A 16,857-nucleotide genomic window follows, 5' to 3' on the forward strand; every position below is an offset into this window, starting at 1 on the left:
CCTGGCGTCCTTGGCTTTCACAGGGCAGGAGGGGGGGGGGGGGAGGGTGTGGCCAGGTGGGCGTGGCCCCACCAGGGCAGCCGGGCCATAAAAGGAGGCCGGAAGGAGGGAGCAGGCTTCTGCACCGCAGCCCCGGGCTCCCTTGGGCTCACCCCGGTGCCCAGTGCCCACCGCACCTGCACCCACGTGAGCGGCACCTGGCAGGTAAGGCCTGGAGGTAAGGGGGCAGCCGGTGGTGGCAGGACTTGCTTCCTGCTAACTGTGGAGTCCTCTGGTTCTATGGCCCGTGCTGGGCCCCCAAGCTCTGCAGAGAAACTGGTCCCCGGGAGCGGGGCAGGGGGACGGTGGGACGTGTTTACAGAGGCTGCCACCCCGCACTTCTGTCTCACTAGGCGAACTTGGAAGTTGCTGCCTCCCCTGGGCCTCAGTTTGCCTATCTATACAATGGGCTTTATGAACTCTGAGTGGGAGGCCTCCTCAGTCTGGGAGCAGGGCAGTTGGGTCCTTGTCTCCAGTGCCCCAACATGCTGGGTGATCCAGTCTCTGCCCTTTTTGGGCCTCACTTGCCCAGTATGAGCAGCATACGATGGTGGGGGGGGGGACTCAGGTTCGAGTCCCACACTGACCCTCCTCCCTTAGGCAGGATCGGAAGAACCCGGTGGTCCCTACAGCCAGGCGAGAGGCAGTCAGGACAGACCCCCCAGAGCAGGGGATTAAAGCCCCGTCCACTGTGTCCCTGCCCTGTAGACTGACCGCCAGGCCGATAGGTCCAGGCCCACAGAGACGCCGGGGTCCCGCGGCCCCGGCAAGTTCCTTGCACCTTGGCCGAGAATCAGGCTGGATGACTGAGCGCCCGGCAGGCCCCGCTGCCCATGCTGAGCCTTGGGGCCCCCATCCGTCAGGGGGGCCTGGGCCTTGCCCACCCTGCCAATGTTTTCCGGCACTCTGGGTCCTTCATGTAGAAATGGCCGGGGCATCCTCCCTGCTCTGTGACGTATGCCCATTTCAGAGGAGGGGACAGGCTCAGAGAGGCTAAGTGGAATCTGAACCCCGGCCCAGCGAAACCCCCCGCAGAGGCTAGCAGGCTGGGTGAGCCCCAGAAAGGGGCTCTCTGGGGTAGGAGCCCCAAAGGGTGTTCTGAGCCTGGAGCATGGGGTGGGGGCTGGCCCAGGACCTACTGCGTGACTCTGGGCGTGGTGCCCCCTCTCTGGGGTGCCGGAGGGCCTGAGAGCAGCTGGAAGGTGCTTTCCAGTGAGTCCCGGCTCCGCGGGGCTGGAGGCCTGGGGGCCGGGGGCCGGCAGGCAGTGGGCGTGGCGCCGGCCGTCCTCCCTGCCTGGGTATCGTCTTTCTCCCTCCTCCTCTGGACTTTGTTTCCCGGGCCCGGGTGGGGCCGGGGGGGAGGGGGTGCCCCTGCTTCCCCAGGCGGGGCCCTGTCCCCTGGCAACCCGTGGGCAGGGCATCGGGATTCCGGTCTCTGTCCTGTCGACAGCACCAGAGCCAGGCCCAGAGGCTGCGAGGGCCCAGGGGCAGCATGTGAGTCGGGACCCGGCGTGGGGGCAGGGTGGGGGTCCCGTGTAGACTGGGCTTTGTGTCTGGGACGGGCGTTCACGCGTCAGTCCGTAGCCTGTGCTCACCTGTGGGATCCGCGGGGCGCAGGGAGGGAGGTGCCTCAGTCCCCCCCCACCCCGCCCCGGGCCCAGCTGGGGTTCAGGGTCTGGTGGGGGCATGTGGGGGTATGGGGGGTGGCCCTGTGAGGGGGCTGGCTGGGAACCCGTGCGGCTGGGGCGGAGTCTGGGTGTCTCAAGGTGTTGGGGCGTCTGCCCAGCCAGGGCCCCGGGAGGACCCTCCTTGCTGGGTGACCTTGCTCTGAGCCTTAGCTCTTCCAACGGGCCTTTGCCCGAGGGCAGGAGGCCAGTGCCAAGGAAGCAGATGTGTGGCACCAGGGGCCATAAACCCAGTTTCAGTCTGGTATCCACGTGATACGGGGTGGGGCTGGGAGGGGCAATGGGGGAGGGGGGCTTCCTGGGAGAGGAGGCGGCTGCCTGGGAATGCAGGCTCCGGCCTCGGGACCTGCTGCTCTGCGGCCCGGCTGTGTGGTCTCGGGTGAACAGCCTGCCCTCTCTGGGCCTCGGTTCCCTCTGCTGTTGACTGGGGACAAGAACGGCCCCCTCGCCGCGGGCTCTTACGAGGAGCAAATGAGACGCTGCTGTGGGGCGCTGTGTGCGAGGGGCCACGGGAGACACGGGAGGCTCTGTGATCGCTACACCCCTCATTCGTGCGGAGCCTCCGAGGCGCCGAAAAGGCTGACCCCCTGGGCTCTACCCCTTCGGGCCCCATGTGGGGGCCTCATCGGCCCGGCTTGCAGACGGGGACACTGAGGTGCCACAAGAGAGGACGCCTGCCCCGGGGTCACCCCGAGAGCAGTGGTGGGTCCAGCCAGCATTTAAAGACTATTAGCAGCCACCGTGAGAGCATGTATCTGGTGCCTACTGTATACTGGCTACATGGCAGACTTCCAGGGTGGACCCAAGTCCCGCGGACTCTACCTCCGGTCCGGGTGTGGACACTGAGGCCGGAGGTACCGGCCGGCGGGGCCCCGGGGCCTTGAGCCCAAGACCCAGCCTGAGCCCCGCCCACTGGCCTCCGTGACTCACCCAAGAGGAATGGGCCAAGGAGGAAGCAGGGCCCCCACCCAGGCCCACTGACAGCCTCTGGGCAGGTCCCCCCACCGCCTCCCCGGGGTTAATGTCCTAAGTGGCCTATAAATCCTGCTGGGTGTTCGTCCACCTGCCCACTCGGCAAACACTCCTTCATCGCCGTTCGCGCACACCTGCCTCCCCCCCCTTCCCGGGGAGCTCCAGGGCGTGGTGGGGACAGGCCCGCCCAGCCCTCAGGGTCAGCACCGGGCTGGCGCCGGAGGGGGGGCCTGGAGGCACAGCCAGGTCTGTGGCAGAAGTGACCCTGACCTCCAGGTCCTGGGCGCCCGGAACGAGCAGCGTTTGCAGAAAACTTGCCACTCTTTATCACCTCCCTGCTGTATACTGCGCTCTGGCTGCAGGAGGGGGTGCTCATCTGGGCCCTCCGGGAAGAGAGGCTCCTGGGCTGAGGGCTTCCAGGGGCAGAAGACGAGACTCAAGGACGTAGCCACCTCGTGACTTTCGGGAGGGCATCTCCCCGGGGGCTGTGTGGTCCCGGGCAGTGGCGTGGCCCGCGGGCTGGGATTTACTACCCAGGCTTGCTTGTCTTTACCTGTTGCCTTTCTAATTATAGTCTCAGTATTGGATACATACGGACGCCTGCTTAGTACACGTTAGTTAGAACATGGTTCCCATGGTCGACTTTATGTTGCCTGACCCCACCTCTCCAGCTCAGGGCGGGGCTGCGTTTTCCTCTTTAGAAGGGCAGCTTTCACCAGCAAGGTGGCCCCAACGCGGCAGGTTCTGATAGAACTGGGAGATGGGAAAAGGACAAGGGCTGCTTGAAGACCTGGGAACGGCCAGTTCCTTTCCTCAGCCGTAAAAAGGTGAAGCCTAAACTGGGTGCTGGGCCAAGCAGCGGGAGATGCCCGGACAACAGGCTCCAAGAGCAGGGGCAATCTGGGGGTGGGGGTGGGGGGCTCCCTGGAGGAGGTGTCTTGTGGGCTGCAGCTAGGAAGGCTGTGCAGCAGCACAAATGCAGAGGAAGCTGCGGGAGGAGGAGGAAGAGGGTCAGGTTTGGGGTAGGGACCCCTGCGAAGTCTGGGTTTTGTGCGGAGGTCAGACGGAGGCCCTGGAGAGCAGGTGCGTGCCTTCATAGGAGGGGGTTCCCAGAGCTGTGCTCAGCAGAACCCCGAGGCTTGGAGAGGTGCCAGGGCCCCCTGGGGCACTGGATCAGGGTGTGGCCAGAGGCTCCGTGGCCTCACCTGGCCCCGCAGGACAAGGTCCAAGGCGTTCCCTAGCCCGTCCTAGCTTTATGGCACCGAGGCAGGGGACTGTCCGGGATGGGACCAAGTGTCCCTCTAGGCAGGTATAGGGGAGGGAACCAGGAGACCGGAGTCCCTGCCAGCCATCCTCCCTCTCTGAGCCTTAGTTTCCCCACTTGACATCCCTTAGTGAGGGGCAGGCCCGCTGATGAAAGAAATCTTACAAGAGGAACCTCAGAATGTGTTGCACCCTGGGAGACAGGCAGGTGCGCTCGTGCACACGGGGGCCCAGGGAGGCTGCCTGGGGATGGCCTTGGGTCTGGCCACGTGAGCTGGGTGGGAGAGGGCAGTAGCAGGAGTCCGGGAGACGAACGGGCAGGGGCACCAGAACATGTCAGACGCTCACGGGGCAAGCTGTTGAGAGAGTCAGTACGGGAGTGAGCCACAGGTGCGGCTGGATCCAGGAGTTCACACAGCATTTTTTAAGGACGCCTGTTGGCGTCAGTGCTGCCCTCAAGCAGGCTGTGTCCGTGAGGGCACACGTGCGGCCCCCAGCCGTTTGCTGGGTAACAAGCCCGGGGGGCGGAGGGCTCCGATTTTCCAGGGTAATCGCAAGGTCTCAGGACCAGAATTTCACGTCATTGGCAGGCTGGGTCACGCGTCCATCCCCGAAGTGATCATAGAGGCCCTTTGGCCAGGACTTTGGCCTTCGAGGGAAAGGAAATCGCACCTGTCCCCAAGAGAGCGGCCGGGGGCTGTGTCCCGGTCCCTGACGTGTTGGCCGTTGTTCCCTTCTCCTCCCCCAGTGAGCCCGGAGCACCTGCGCCCGGAGCCGTGGGCAGCTGAGTCCCCCAGGCCATGGACCGAGTGACCAGATACCCCATCTTCGGCATCCCTCACTCGCCCCGTGTGGGTGGCCTGGGCCTGGAGGAGGGCACCGGCCACACGTTTGAGCTGGTGGACGTGGGGCCTGCGGCCAGCGGCTGGGACCAGAACAAGCCACGGGCCCTGCCTGCTGACCGAGAGGCCGGGCCGAATGCAGCCGGGCCGAAGGCGTCCCGGAGCCCATGTGCCCTCCTGGACCGGCCAGCCCCGTGGAGGCTCGGCCGGGAGGGTGACGACAAAGAGGAGGCGAAGGCCTGCCGTCGGCACCCGAGGGACGCCCAGCCCACGCGGCCACGGAGCCTGGAACGGGAGCACCAGGCAGTCATCCAGGGCCAGGCACTCAGGAAGGGCAGCACGGCGGCCACGCTCCAGGGCAGGCCTGCCCACGGGGACCCCGGGAGCCCCGGCCAGGCTCAGTCTGGGCCCCCGGAGGAGCACGCGGTCGACAGGGAGCAGATCAACTTCCTGGCGGCCAGACGGCAGTTCTTGAGTCTGGAGCAGGCCGGTGCAGCGGCCGCCCAGAACCTTCCAGCTAGGGCGGCCCCTGCGTGCGCCCCGCCTGCCGTGGGTCAGGCCTCCACGGCCTCGGGCGGGCTGCCCCCGGCCAGCGGGTGTGCCGTCCCCCCGAAGCCCCAGGGGAGGGACGCGGTCTCGGGAGAGAAGGGGGGCGCCGGCGGCCTCCCCGCTGCCCCTGGTGCCCGGGCTGTGGGCGGCCGTGGCTCCCGGTCCCGAGTGGGGTCCCCGGAGCCCCCCGGGGAGACGCCCATCGAGCGGGAGATCCGGCGGGCCCAGGAGCGGGAGGCAGACCTGCGAAAGCAGAGAGGCCTACGGCAGGCGGCCAGCCAGCAGGAGATGGTAGAGATACCCACCAGGCCACTGCTGACCAAGGTCGGCCTGGCCTCGGCCCCGCGGCGGGACAGGGGGCGCCCGTCACTCTACGTGCAGCGGGATTTGGTGCAGGAGACCCAGCGGGAGGAGGACCACCGGCGGGAGGGCCTGAAGCTGGGCGAGCCGTCCACGCCTGCCGGGGCGGCCCTGGGTCCCCAGCCGGGACTCAGGAAAGCCCTCAGCTCAGACTCCATCCTCGGCCTGGCCCGGGAAGACGGGCCGGCCTGCCCTGCTCCCGCGGTGAGGAAGGAGGACCGCGGCATCCCGGCCGACGCCCTCCAGCCGCACCTGCGCCCCGGGAGCCCCCGGCTGGCGTGCCCAGCCCTCCACGCGTCCGGCAGGCCTGGGGGTCTCTCTGCGGCCGAGGCCGAGGCTGTGGGCTCTCCACAGGCCACAGGCTCTCCGTGGCGTCTCTCGGAATCCTCTGGAAAACCGGCAGGCGCAAAGCCGCAGTGCCCCAAGCCCCGCGAGGGGCCCCCGCCGGCCAAGAGAGGGGTCATCCGACAGGAGCATTTCTGCCTGCGGCCCCTGCGGTTCAGGGTCCCAGACGGGCCCCTGCAGGCCGCGGCCCCCCGCGTCCCAGGCTGGGAGGGCGCGGGGATCCTGGCGTCGACGCTGCAGAGGTCCCAGTCGTCCGAACTGCTGGAGAAGGAGGTGGAGAGCGTCCTGCAGCGCGAGCGGGAGGTGGCCGAGGAGCGGAGGCAGGCCCTCTTTCCTGAGGTCTTCTCCCCGCCGCCCAATGCCGACGCCACCGACGACGACGAGCCCGACGGCTCCAGGAGCTCCTCCGCGGCTTCCGGTGAGGGGGGGGGGCGGAGGGGCTGGGAACACCTGGGGGGCTCCGGCGGCCGGTCTCTGTACCTGAGCTGCGGATTCCGGAGGCGGACGTCAACTCTGCCGTGTCAGGGGTGCGAAGGGTTGAGGGTGTCGTGTCCCCCGCCGTCCGCTGCTGCCCAGTTCGTCCCCCCGACGGCCCGTGCTTTGCCCGTCTGTCCGTCCGTTCTCCCGTTTCCTCGCGGGCAGAGACTCGGAGCCTCCCGGGCTGGGGTCTGGTCGAGGGTCCCGGGGACCCTCCTGACACCCCCCTCTCCCCGCGCAGGCGTCACGGGCAGCTACTCCGTGTCTGAGTCCCACTTCTTCACCCCCATCCACCTGTCAGGCGTGGCGGGTGCTCCCACGCAGAAGAAAAGGAAGGAGCCGCGGGTGAGTCCGGAGCCCGTTAGGGCCACAGGAGGGCAGAGCGAGACGCGGGTAGGACCTGGGTTGAAGCCCGACGCCCTCACTGCCTGTGGGTGGCCGTGCCTCTGCCTCTTCCCCGCGGGAGCGCGCAGCGCGTGTCCCTTTGTCTGTCGGAGGCCCCCGAGCAGGGTCCCCACCATGAGGGCGTCCCCCTGAGTCAGTCTGACGGACGGGCTCTGCTTCGAGGACGACAGTGACCGTTGATGAGCACCGTCATACCGTCACCACTGCGCAGCATGTGCGGGTGACGTGCACGGGGCTCTGCGGGCCACGCCTGTACCGTCTCAGAGCCACGTCCGTCTTGCCACACGCTCTTCAGAGAAAGCTCGAGTCGCCATGGCCAGGGTCAGGCGGTGCTGCTCCCACACGGGGACTCAGCCCAGACCCGACTCCGCCCCCCGCAGTGGTCCCCCTGAGGCCGTCTCCTCCCTGGACGGGGCGGGGGGGGGGGGGGGGGCTCTGGGCCACCAGGGGGAACCACGCCGCGTCTAGCCTCACCGCCTGCTCTGGCGGCTCGGGGAACCGCGTGGGAGCCCAGTGACCCGGCTCAAGTCCGATCCTGCCACTTGCTGGCCCGTCATGCTGGGCAAATCCTCTCTGACCCTCAGTCCCCTCCTCTGTAAAATGCGCGTGGTCGTAAGAACAGCCCCCTCTGAGCCCTGGGACGGGGCCCGTCTCCCTTGTGACGAGTTTGCAGAGAGAGCCTCGAGGCTTCACGGAGGGGGCAGCGCAGGGGAGGCAGGCTGCGCACAGCTTCGAGTCTGGGGGGCCGCGGTGGCCAAGGCGCTCCCTCCCCTCCACCCCAAGTGGGGGCCCAGGGGGCCGGGCGTGGAGTCCCAGGCCCCGGGGCTCACGTGTCTTCGTTTCCCACAGTATGCCAGCCTCAGCGCCTCCGACCACATCAACTCAGAGGTGAGCGTGCCCCTGGGCCCTCCGCCGCGGCCTCGGGGCCGTCAGGTGCCTTTCTCGTGGCGGTGCGGCCCGAGCCTGCCTGAGTGGGTTCTGCTGGGAGCCGCTCGGGGTGGGGGGGGCTTGCCGTGGGTACAGACCGTGGGAGAGGTCCGCAGCCGGGGAGTGAGGGTCTGGGCCAGACACAGAAGGAGGCTCACGGGACAGTGCGTGAGAGCGGCCGCTCTACTGCCCTTGTGGATTCGTTTATGAACTGGGTCCAAAATGCCAGAGCCGGCAGTGCACCTGCCGTGGGTCTCAGGGTGACCTCCCACGCTCCTTGACACTGTTACCAGGGGTAGGGGGTCTAAATCGGAGGAGGGGATGGCCTGCTTCCCTCCTGTTCTAGATCTCTCCTGCGAGCTGGCCGTGGGGGACGGCGTCCAGGGGTCAGGACCCTGACGGGGACTCTGTGCCTCTCCTGCAGGTCCTTGAGGCCACACGGGTCACCCGCCACACCAATGCCAAGGCCAGGTGCTGGGAAGCCCGTATCTACGCCAACGCCGACGAGGGCAAGGGCTGAGCCGGGCGCCCCGGGCCTGCCCTGGGGGTTCTGCGGGCCCATCCGGAGCCCCGCTTCCCTTAGGAAACAGGTGCCTGTTTAAACTCCCCACCCCCCCCCTCCCAACCCACCCCCCCCAGAACCACAGATCAGGGCCAACAACCCCGAGGCCGGATGCATTGTCAGCCCTGATGGTTCTCTTTCCTGTTCTTATCTTCCTGGAGACATTGTTGTGTTTTCTGTGTGTCCTGCTGGGGATGGAACGGGAGGTCTCTCGATTCTGCTTCTAAGACTTTGCCAAACACTCTGGGCCCCAAGTGGGAGGAGACCAGCCGCCCCCCACCCCCAGGTCCAGATGTGATTGTCCCTGCTAGTCTGAGGGCGGTGGGGCTGGTCCCTGGGGGAGCCGCAGGTCTGAGGGAGGAGCACCCAGTCTGAGGGCCTCTGTGTTGTCCCCCAACCCCACCCCCGCGTGGCACACCCAGCAAATCTCTGAATTACAGCCCTGTGGGGTTAGCCCCCCCGCCCCCGGCAGAGAAGAGGGCTGAAGGGGACCCACGTGCTCTGTGCCCCCCTGCCGCGGCCCAGCAGTGACAGCGTCAGTGCCTGTCCAGTGGGCGAGGCCAGTGGGTCCCCCATGTGGCCCTCCAACAGCATCCCTGGTGTCCGGGGAGGTTGGAGGGGTCACTGGTTGGGCCCTGTGTGCATTCTATCCTCCCACCTGAGAGACGAGATCATTCTGGGCAAGGTGTGGACGCTGGACCCAAACCCTGGTTCTGCAGCCATCCTTGGGGTGGCCTTGGGGGTCCCCAGAGCTCCTGTGCCTCGGTTTCCCCTCCATGCACAGGGATGGCCGGCCTCAGCCTCCAGGCCCCTCCCGCTCCCCCTCTCCTTGGCCGCTGCAGGGAAAACCGAGGCGGCCAGTTCCAGAAATCCTGCGGCCGCCCCCGCCAGCCCAGGAGGCAAAAGCCTGAAATAGCTGGGCGGGGGTGGGGCCGTGGGGGCCTGGGGTGGGCTGGGAGGGGCTCTTCAGGGTAGAGCAGAGACAGGCCGAGGGAGGAGGCAGGGCCCCAGTCCGAGGGAGGAGGCGAGGTCTGTGTCCACAAGCAGGGCCTGGGCCGGGATTCCTACAGTCTGTCCTGCGTCAGAGTGCGGGCCCCACCCACCCTTCAGGGAGGCACCTCAGGGGCTCGCCGTCTCCTGCCGGCTCAGCCACCTGGTGCCAACGGGCCTGCCACCACCCTCCCCGAGTCGGGACCTCTAGCGTGGGGGCGCTGCCCGAACGACTGGTTCGATGGCTCTGGGCTCAGAAGTCCTAACACCTGGGAATGGGCAGGGCCGGTTCCCCCGGGACCCCGGGGACCCGTCTCCCCACTTTTCCAGCTTCCAGAGGCGCCGCATCCTGGGCCCGCGGCCCCTCCTCATCCTCGCAGCACAGGGTCGCCGGGCTCTCTGCCTCCCTCTCGTGAGGATGCTGGGTCCCCAGGGCACCCAGAGTCACCCCCTCCTCGGCGGCCTTGACAAAGGTCCTCTCTGCCACGCAAGGCGACAGGTCTGCAGGTCTGAGGACCAGGAACGGGGACGTCTTTGGGGACCTTATGCTGCCCACCACACAGAGTCTCCTTGTCCCCTGTCCCGGTTAACCTTCCCTGGCCTCTGCTCAGGGCCTCCTGGGACTGTTGCACAGGCCGTGCACAAGGCACCCAGCTGAGGTGGGGAGGGCTGGGCTCCCCTATGGCCTGGGCCCTCCTGTAACCCCCCTGGCCCGGCCGTGCTTCTCTGCACACAGGTCATGTCATGGAGGGGTACATTCATGAGTCCTCTAGGTCAGAGGGCCCCCGCCCATGGTGGGACCAGCTCTCTGGTCTCAGTAGACTGTCCTTTGACCCCCATAATGCCCCCAGCACCGTGGCCTGTGAAGGTTCCCGCAAAACACAGAGAGAGCCACTGCAGGGAGTGATGTCCTCCCCCAACGCGGTCCGTCTGTCCCCCCGCATACTTGCTCTGCCCTTGAATCCTGCTCTGTCCGGTGGGTGCCGCGAGGAAGGTTCAGAAACGGCTTCCCCAGCGTGGGTCTGCCTGTGGCCCCGCTGCCTGGGGGTGGGGCCCCCCCACCCTGCCATCCAGACCAGGGTCTGGGCACAGCGGGAGACTCCTCTGCAACCTGCCGGCTCCCTTGGGCCACGTTTGTCCCCACGGGGGCTCAGTCGGGGACAGGGGACCCTCCAGGACACAGTGTCTGCAGCCCCTGGGGCCACTCCATTCGAGAGGCGATGTCGGCCCTCGATGCCGACCCTGGGACAGTGCCCACGCAGGAGACCCGCGTCCCGCTCCCCCAGCCAAGGGCCACCAGGTGGAGCAGAGACTTGAATGTTCCACGGGTGCATGATGGCCGTGTCCCCACCCGCCCGCCCCCTGCCTGGGTGACCAGGGCCACCTGGGGGGCCTGCAATGTGGGCGGGGAAGCAGACCTTGTGTGTTCAGCCTGATCGACAAAATGAACACGAGTTCCTCAAGAAGTTAAACACACAACAGCCATGTGACCCGGAGGTTCCACGTCTGGGTCTGTCCCCAAGAGAACGGGAACCAGGGACTTGAAGAGATACTGGCACCACCGAGGTCACGGAGGCACGAGTCACAACAGCGAAAGGGGAGCAGCCCAGGGTCCCTCCGTGGATGAAGGACAAACACAATGTGTCCATCCCCACGCTGGAATGTGACCCAGCCCCAGGAAGGAAGGACGTCCTCCCACCTGCCACCGCGTGGAGGGACCCGGAGGTCACTGTGCGCAGTGACAGGAGCCAGACACAGAAGGACACGTCCTGCATGACCCCCCTCACGGGGGTCCCCAGAGGAGTCCCGTCACAGAGACAGAGTAGATGGTGGGAGCCGGGTGGGGGAGGGGGCAGGGAGTCCCTTGCTTCATGGAGACAGTCTCAGTCTGGGGAGATGGAAAGTTCTGGAGGCGGGTGGGGGGGGGCGGGTGCAGGACAGCGTGAGTGTGCTTGATGCCACTGAGCTGTGTGCTCGGAAAGGGTTAGAGTGATACATTTTGTGTTATGTGCATTTTGCCAAGATCTTTAAAAAGCTAAAGGAAAAGTGTTCAGTCTCTTGAAAGCACACGGAGGCCCTTGGGAACCACCCAGAGGAGCCCACAACTTGCCAGCTTAAAATAACTAGAAATACCGGACGGCGAGCCGCGTCCTCCGAGACTCTGGGTGGCGTGGGTGTGGGCGGGACGTCCTGCGTCTGTGACTCACCTGTGTTTCATTCTTCATCCACCGCCGACCCCTCAGGAGGCGGGGAGGGAATTCGGTCCCCTGCCAGGTCTCCTGAGTCTCGGTGGGACCCCAAAGCGGGAGGGTCTGTCTGGGAGGCGACCTCACCGCAGGCGTCCCTGGCGGCCCCTCGTTCTCTCGTGCAAGGGGACAGACGTTCTCCCACGTGTATTATGATCCCGGAAGGGGGGCCCTTAGAAAGGCTGGAATACAAACCACGTTTCCAACTAAAACGTGCTGCTCCCTCCAGCCGGCTTCTGAGCTGCCTGGGGGGGGGGGGGGGGGAGTCGGGAGCCGCTCTTACATAATCCACTCCAGCTTGCGCGCGCGGTGCGGACGCGGATCCCCCAGGTTTGCTCTGCAACAACCGTCCCAGCAGGTGGTGGCTCAGACTCCAGCTGCTCCCAGCGCTGGCCATTCAGTGGGTGGGGGAGGGGGGGGAGGGGGCGGGCTCCAGCAGCTGGGGGGGGGGCAGGGGGCGGGCTCATCCATGGGGGGAGGACGGGGGGGCGGGGGAGCTCAACAGGGAAGGGGGCAGGGGGTGGGCTCAGCGGGGGTGGGGTGCGGGGGGCGGGCTCACCCAGGAGTGGGGGCAGGGGGGCGGGCTCCTGCAGCCGTGACCAGCCCGGTGTGGGGGGTGGGGTGCAGGGGCCCCTCGCTCACACAAGTGAAGCCAGGGCTCTGTTGGCGGGGGTGGCCGCCCGGCTGAGCTAAAATTCAGGACGCTCGGCTAAATTTGCATTTCAGGCCAACGGCGAATGGCATACTTGAAGTGTGCCCCGTGCCGTATTGGGGACATACTTGTGCTTTTGAAAATCGCTCCTCGTTTACCCAAAGTTAAAACTTACTGGATGCCTTGTCCTTTTATTTGCTAACTCTGGCCACCTCCTGGTTCCCCCGCGAGACCTCGGAGAGGGCACCCCGGGTGCAGGCGCTTCAAACGCCCCTGCCCCGAGGCAGCACAGGGGACTGCGGAGCCGCCAGGCCCCAGCCGCGGGGCACGTGGGGCCGCCACGTCGTGCAGCCCTTGGGCGCGAAGGCACCGCGGTTTGCGCGAGCAGGAGAAAAGGGGCGGAGCTCCCTGCTCGCCCAGGACCCGGAGAAAGTACTGTCGCCAGAGCGGAGGGCACCCGCGTCTTGAAGACGGGCCTGGGGCCGCACGCACAAGTGAGCACAGCAGTGAGCGGGGGCAGGAGGGACGAACGGGGCTCATCGGGAAATTTCACCGCCGACCCTCAGGATGCGTCAGTGCAAAACGTAAAAACTAGACACTGGTTATCAAGTCGATTGTGTTAGTTGGTAACGAATTAGCACACACTTAGCTGCTTACAACAACGCCCATTTCTCCGGGTCTGCGGGGGTCGGAAGTCCAGCGCGGGGTGTGGGGGCCTCGGCTCAGGGCCCCACGGGGCTGCCTGTGCAGACAAAGGCTCCACTGGGGAAGGGCCTGCTTCCCAGCTCCTTTGTTGCTGGAACTATCTCCTTACTCCCGTTGGGCCGAGGTCCCGGTTTTCTTGCTGGCCACCCCACGCACGTGCTGGTCCCAAGGCCCCTTCACAGACAGTTCACAACCTGACTGGTCGCCTCACTCTGGCCTTTCTAGGGCTCTCCTGATTAGGTCAGGCCCACCTGGCAGGATCTCCCTTTTGATGAACTCAAAAGTCAATTGATTCGGGGACCTTAATTACATCTGAAAAAGCCTCCCACTTTTACCAAATCCCACCCACACTCACGGAGTTACACAGGGTGTGTCACTGGGGGCAGGGGTCTTGGGCCACCTCAGAATTCTGGTCATCCTGAGAAGACCTAAGGTGGGGTTTAGGGCGTGGGCTCTGTTGGCAGAGATTGGGCTCGAACCTCACCCCCTGCTGCTACTCCCTGGGCTGCCATAAGTTAACCAGGCATTTTGTCTGTCCAAACCTCGGTTTCCCTGTCAGAAAAGGGGGGTAACTCTTCGCTCACAGGATTTATGGGCAGATGAAATGAAGTGAGCAGGAATGCGTCGCCCCTGGGGTCCACACTGGCGGCCGGAGGGCTGGATTGAGAACACGGGCTTCTCTTACGCGGCCATCAGTGGTTTACAATCTTAAGAGTCTTTCGGGGCGCCTGGGTGGCTCAGTTAAGCGTCCGACTTCGGCTCAGGTCATGACCTCAGGTCTGTGGGTTCGGGCCCGCGTCCGGCTCTGTGCGGACCGCTCGGAGCCCGGAGCCTGCTTCGGATTCTGTGTCTCCCGCTCTCTCTGCCCCTCCCCCCGCTTACGTTCTCCCTCTCTCTCTCTCTCTCTCTCTCTCAAACATAATTAAAATCATTTAAAAAAACAAGAATTTCAAAGAATTTGCCAAATTTAAACATCAGGGCATTTCCACTAAAATCTGCTGTTCTCACGCGCCTGGACAATTCCCCGTTCTCCCGCCAGGGTGGCCTGGGTTTTATGGAGCCACACCTGACTCGGTCCCCGCGGCGCTGAAGGCCACGGGGGCGTCACACCCCCTGAGCCTGTGCCCGGCCGAGTCTTTCCAGCAGGACTCAGTTCACAGTGAAAAGCAGGCCTCCCGTCTGAGGGTGTCCGCTCCCCACTCTGCGAAGGCGGCCGCTCTCACGGGTTAAACAGGGCCCCCCAAATTCGCGTCCCCCCCAAACCGCGGAACGTGACCTTCCACGGAAGCAGGGCCTTCGCGGTGCGACTGGCTGCGCTAAGCGAGGTCACGCTGAGCGGGCGGCCACCCGGGTCTCCGCCGGTCTGCGACGTGGGCGGGTCCGGGGGGTTTCCGGCGCCTGCCAGACGTCCGGCGGTGGAGCTGGCGTGGCCCGTGGCCGGGCGCGTGGCCGGTGGGTGCCGCTCCCGGCGTCTCTCTGCTGCCTGGAGCGCTGCTGTGTGTGTCTTGAGGCCACCACGCGCGGGGCATCAGGACCTGTCCCCGTAGCCCTGGAGGCCGGACGCCATCACCGGGCTGGGGGCGCCAGACCTCCCTGTACCGCCAGTCAGCACCCGCCTGGGTCCTCCAGGAAAACGTGCCCACCTCAAGGCCCCCCGGTCACGTCCGCAAAGACATGTCTTCTTTTTTTTTTTTAATTTTTTTTTTTTAACATTTATTTATTTTTGAGACAGAGAGAGACAGAGCATGAATGGGGGAGGGTCAGAAAGAGAGAGGGAGACACAGAATCCGAAGCAGGCTCCAAGCTCTGAGCGGTCAGCACAGAGCCCGACGCGGGGCTCGAACTCACGGACCGCGAGATCATGACCTGAGCCGAAGTCGGACACTTAACCGACCGAGCCACCCAGGCGCCCCAAGACATATCTTCTAAATAAGGTAACATTTGCAGTTTCCTGCGATTGGGATCTGGTATCGTTGGGGGCCGATCTCTGGCCCGTGACACTTGTGCGTGTGGAAAGGCCCCCAGACCACGCTGTGTGAGAACCCTCTCCACCCACACCACCACGGGAACACTCTTCCAACACTCACGAGATGGGCCTTCCAAGTGATGGGAAAGCCCTGAGTCTCTAGAGCCAAAAATGTCGGTGGGCCCTACAATCGGTGACACTGCGGCTTTGGTGAAGGCCCACAGCTCATTTAATCCCATCTACACCCCCTGAGGCCACGAGAGATCAGAGGTCAGATAACTCCCAGAGGTCACACGACGGCCCAGCAGTGGCTGGGGTTGCTACTGAAGCTGGTTTGGGCAGAGGCCCTGGGAGCTTTGGGTCACAAGAGAAAATGAAGCCAACTCAGGTCACAGGCTTTGACGAAACAAGAATTTAGCGGGTTGTATAACTGGAAAGTCAAAGTAGCACCGGCTTCAGGCTCAGCTGGTTCCAGGACCCAAACTGGGACTTCAGTTTCCCTTCACTGTTGAGAGCCCGCAGGTTCAAGTCCCAGCTCTGCCAGGAAACCTTCAGTGATCCTGCGCGAGGCTCCTCTCTTCCCTCAGCCTGGGGCGCGGGGGGAGGGGGGGGCGGGAGTGGTACATCTTGAGGGTTACCAGGCACCTGGCATACCGTCAATGCTGGAAAAATGTTGGTTCTTCACTCCTGTCGCTATTGACAAAGTAAATAAATGGATCCTCACCAGACAACCAGGGACTTAACGACCAATTATCCTGCGTTGAGGCCGAGAGCAAATGCACACTGCCACCAGGGGGCGGCACAACATAAACATTGCTGCACCAGCTCTCCCCTCTCCCCAGGGAAACCCGCCTACTGCCTCCTTCAAGTTCCTGCTGCTCTAACTGGCAGGCATTTTCAGAGCCCCTTTAGGGCCCAGGTAGGGGTCAGGGTGGTCCCGCTCCCACAAAATGCCCCTAGGCTGGTGGAGATATCGAAGAGGGGAGTGGTGGTGGACAGAGACTTACCAAGCCATATCAGAAAAAAACATGCCCTTTATACATGTTCCTCTGTATTTGAAATCCCCTCAATTAATTTTTTCTAGAACACTGAAGTAGTTGGAAAAAATATCGCAAAATTGAAAAGTCGGTGTGTTAAAACACAGCGTCGTTTTAGTTACACACACACACAGACACGCACACGCATTCTTTTGTCTTAATTTAAACGACAAAGAGAATGTATCATTCTGTCCCCAGTCCTGACTCTGCGAACTGTATTTCCTGCATTGGTTTCCTGCTGGGGATTTGCTGAGCTCTCCCTGGAGAGTTCATGTGGCAAAGAGCCTCTGGCAACATCGGAGAATTCTAGGGGCTCACTGGACGGAGTTCTGTGGGGTTAAGAGGGAGGCAGAGTGGAGCAGGGCCAGGGGGCCCCCCAGCCAGCCCCCCCCCCCACTGTACCCCCACGGCCCCACTGGACCCCACACGGGTCCGGGACCAGCCCCCTCCCCTGAGCCCCGCTCACGGTCTGTTTCCCCGCGGCCGCCAGAGGGCGCCGGTGAGCACCGGCTCGAGCAGGTGCCAGCTCTGCCCGCGGCCCTCGGGGGCTCCGCGGTGCCTCCCCCGGGACCCTGCACGGCCCGCTCCCTCTCTCCCCATCGCTCGTTCTGTTTCACTCAACACGGGCCTCCTCGCTGCTCCTGCCGGACGCCCGGTGCACTCGAGGCTCAGGCCCTTTGTACCCGCGGTGCCCTCCGCCTAGTACACTTCCCCAAATGCCCCTTCAACTTGATCCCGCACCCCCTTCGAGGCTCCGAGGTACTTATCACGTAGTAGCTGCTCAGTACCTTCTGGCTGAGTAAGTGAGACAGGCTCTCAGGTCACAGACCAAGAC

At 64.7% G+C, this 16,857-nt stretch overlaps 1 protein-coding gene across 2 annotated transcripts; it reads left to right on the top strand.

Moving 5' to 3' along the window:
- Positions 1-56: 56 nt before the first annotated feature.
- MISP (mitotic spindle positioning) lies at positions 57-11,456 on the top strand. Of its 2 annotated transcripts, XM_019815183.3 has the most exons (5): positions 57-204; positions 4,708-6,473; positions 6,774-6,877; positions 7,787-7,825; positions 8,289-11,456. In XM_019815183.3, the coding sequence occupies exons 2-5, from the start codon at positions 4,760-4,762 to the stop codon at positions 8,382-8,384; spliced, it is 1,953 nt and encodes a 650-aa protein (XP_019670742.1). In that variant the 5' UTR covers positions 57-204; positions 4,708-4,759; the 3' UTR covers positions 8,385-11,456. The 2 variants fall into 2 exon arrangements, with proteins under 2 accessions (XP_019670742.1, XP_044898371.1); XM_045042436.1 differs by lacking the exon at positions 57-204 and having other exon boundaries at positions 3,676-6,473.
- Positions 11,457-16,857: the final 5,401 nt, after the last annotated feature.

Source organism: Felis catus, chromosome A2 (genome assembly GCF_018350175.1).
Source record: "Felis catus isolate Fca126 chromosome A2, F.catus_Fca126_mat1.0, whole genome shotgun sequence".
Taxonomy (NCBI): Eukaryota; Metazoa; Chordata; class Mammalia; order Carnivora; family Felidae; genus Felis; species Felis catus.

What these genes read in the sequence shown, in the direction of transcription:
- MISP (XM_019815183.3), top strand. Translation starts at nt 4,760, where the DNA reads ATGGACCGAGTGACCAGATACCCCATCTTCGGCATCCCTCACTCGCCC. An exon ending in AGAAAAGGAAGGAGCCGCGG is followed by an intron (nt 6,878 to 7,786) that starts GTGAGTCCGGAG and finishes CGTTTCCCACAG; the next exon opens with TATGCCAGCCTCAGCGCCTC. An exon ending in CCGACCACATCAACTCAGAG is followed by an intron (nt 7,826 to 8,288) that starts GTGAGCGTGCCC and finishes CCTCTCCTGCAG; the next exon opens with GTCCTTGAGGCCACACGGGT.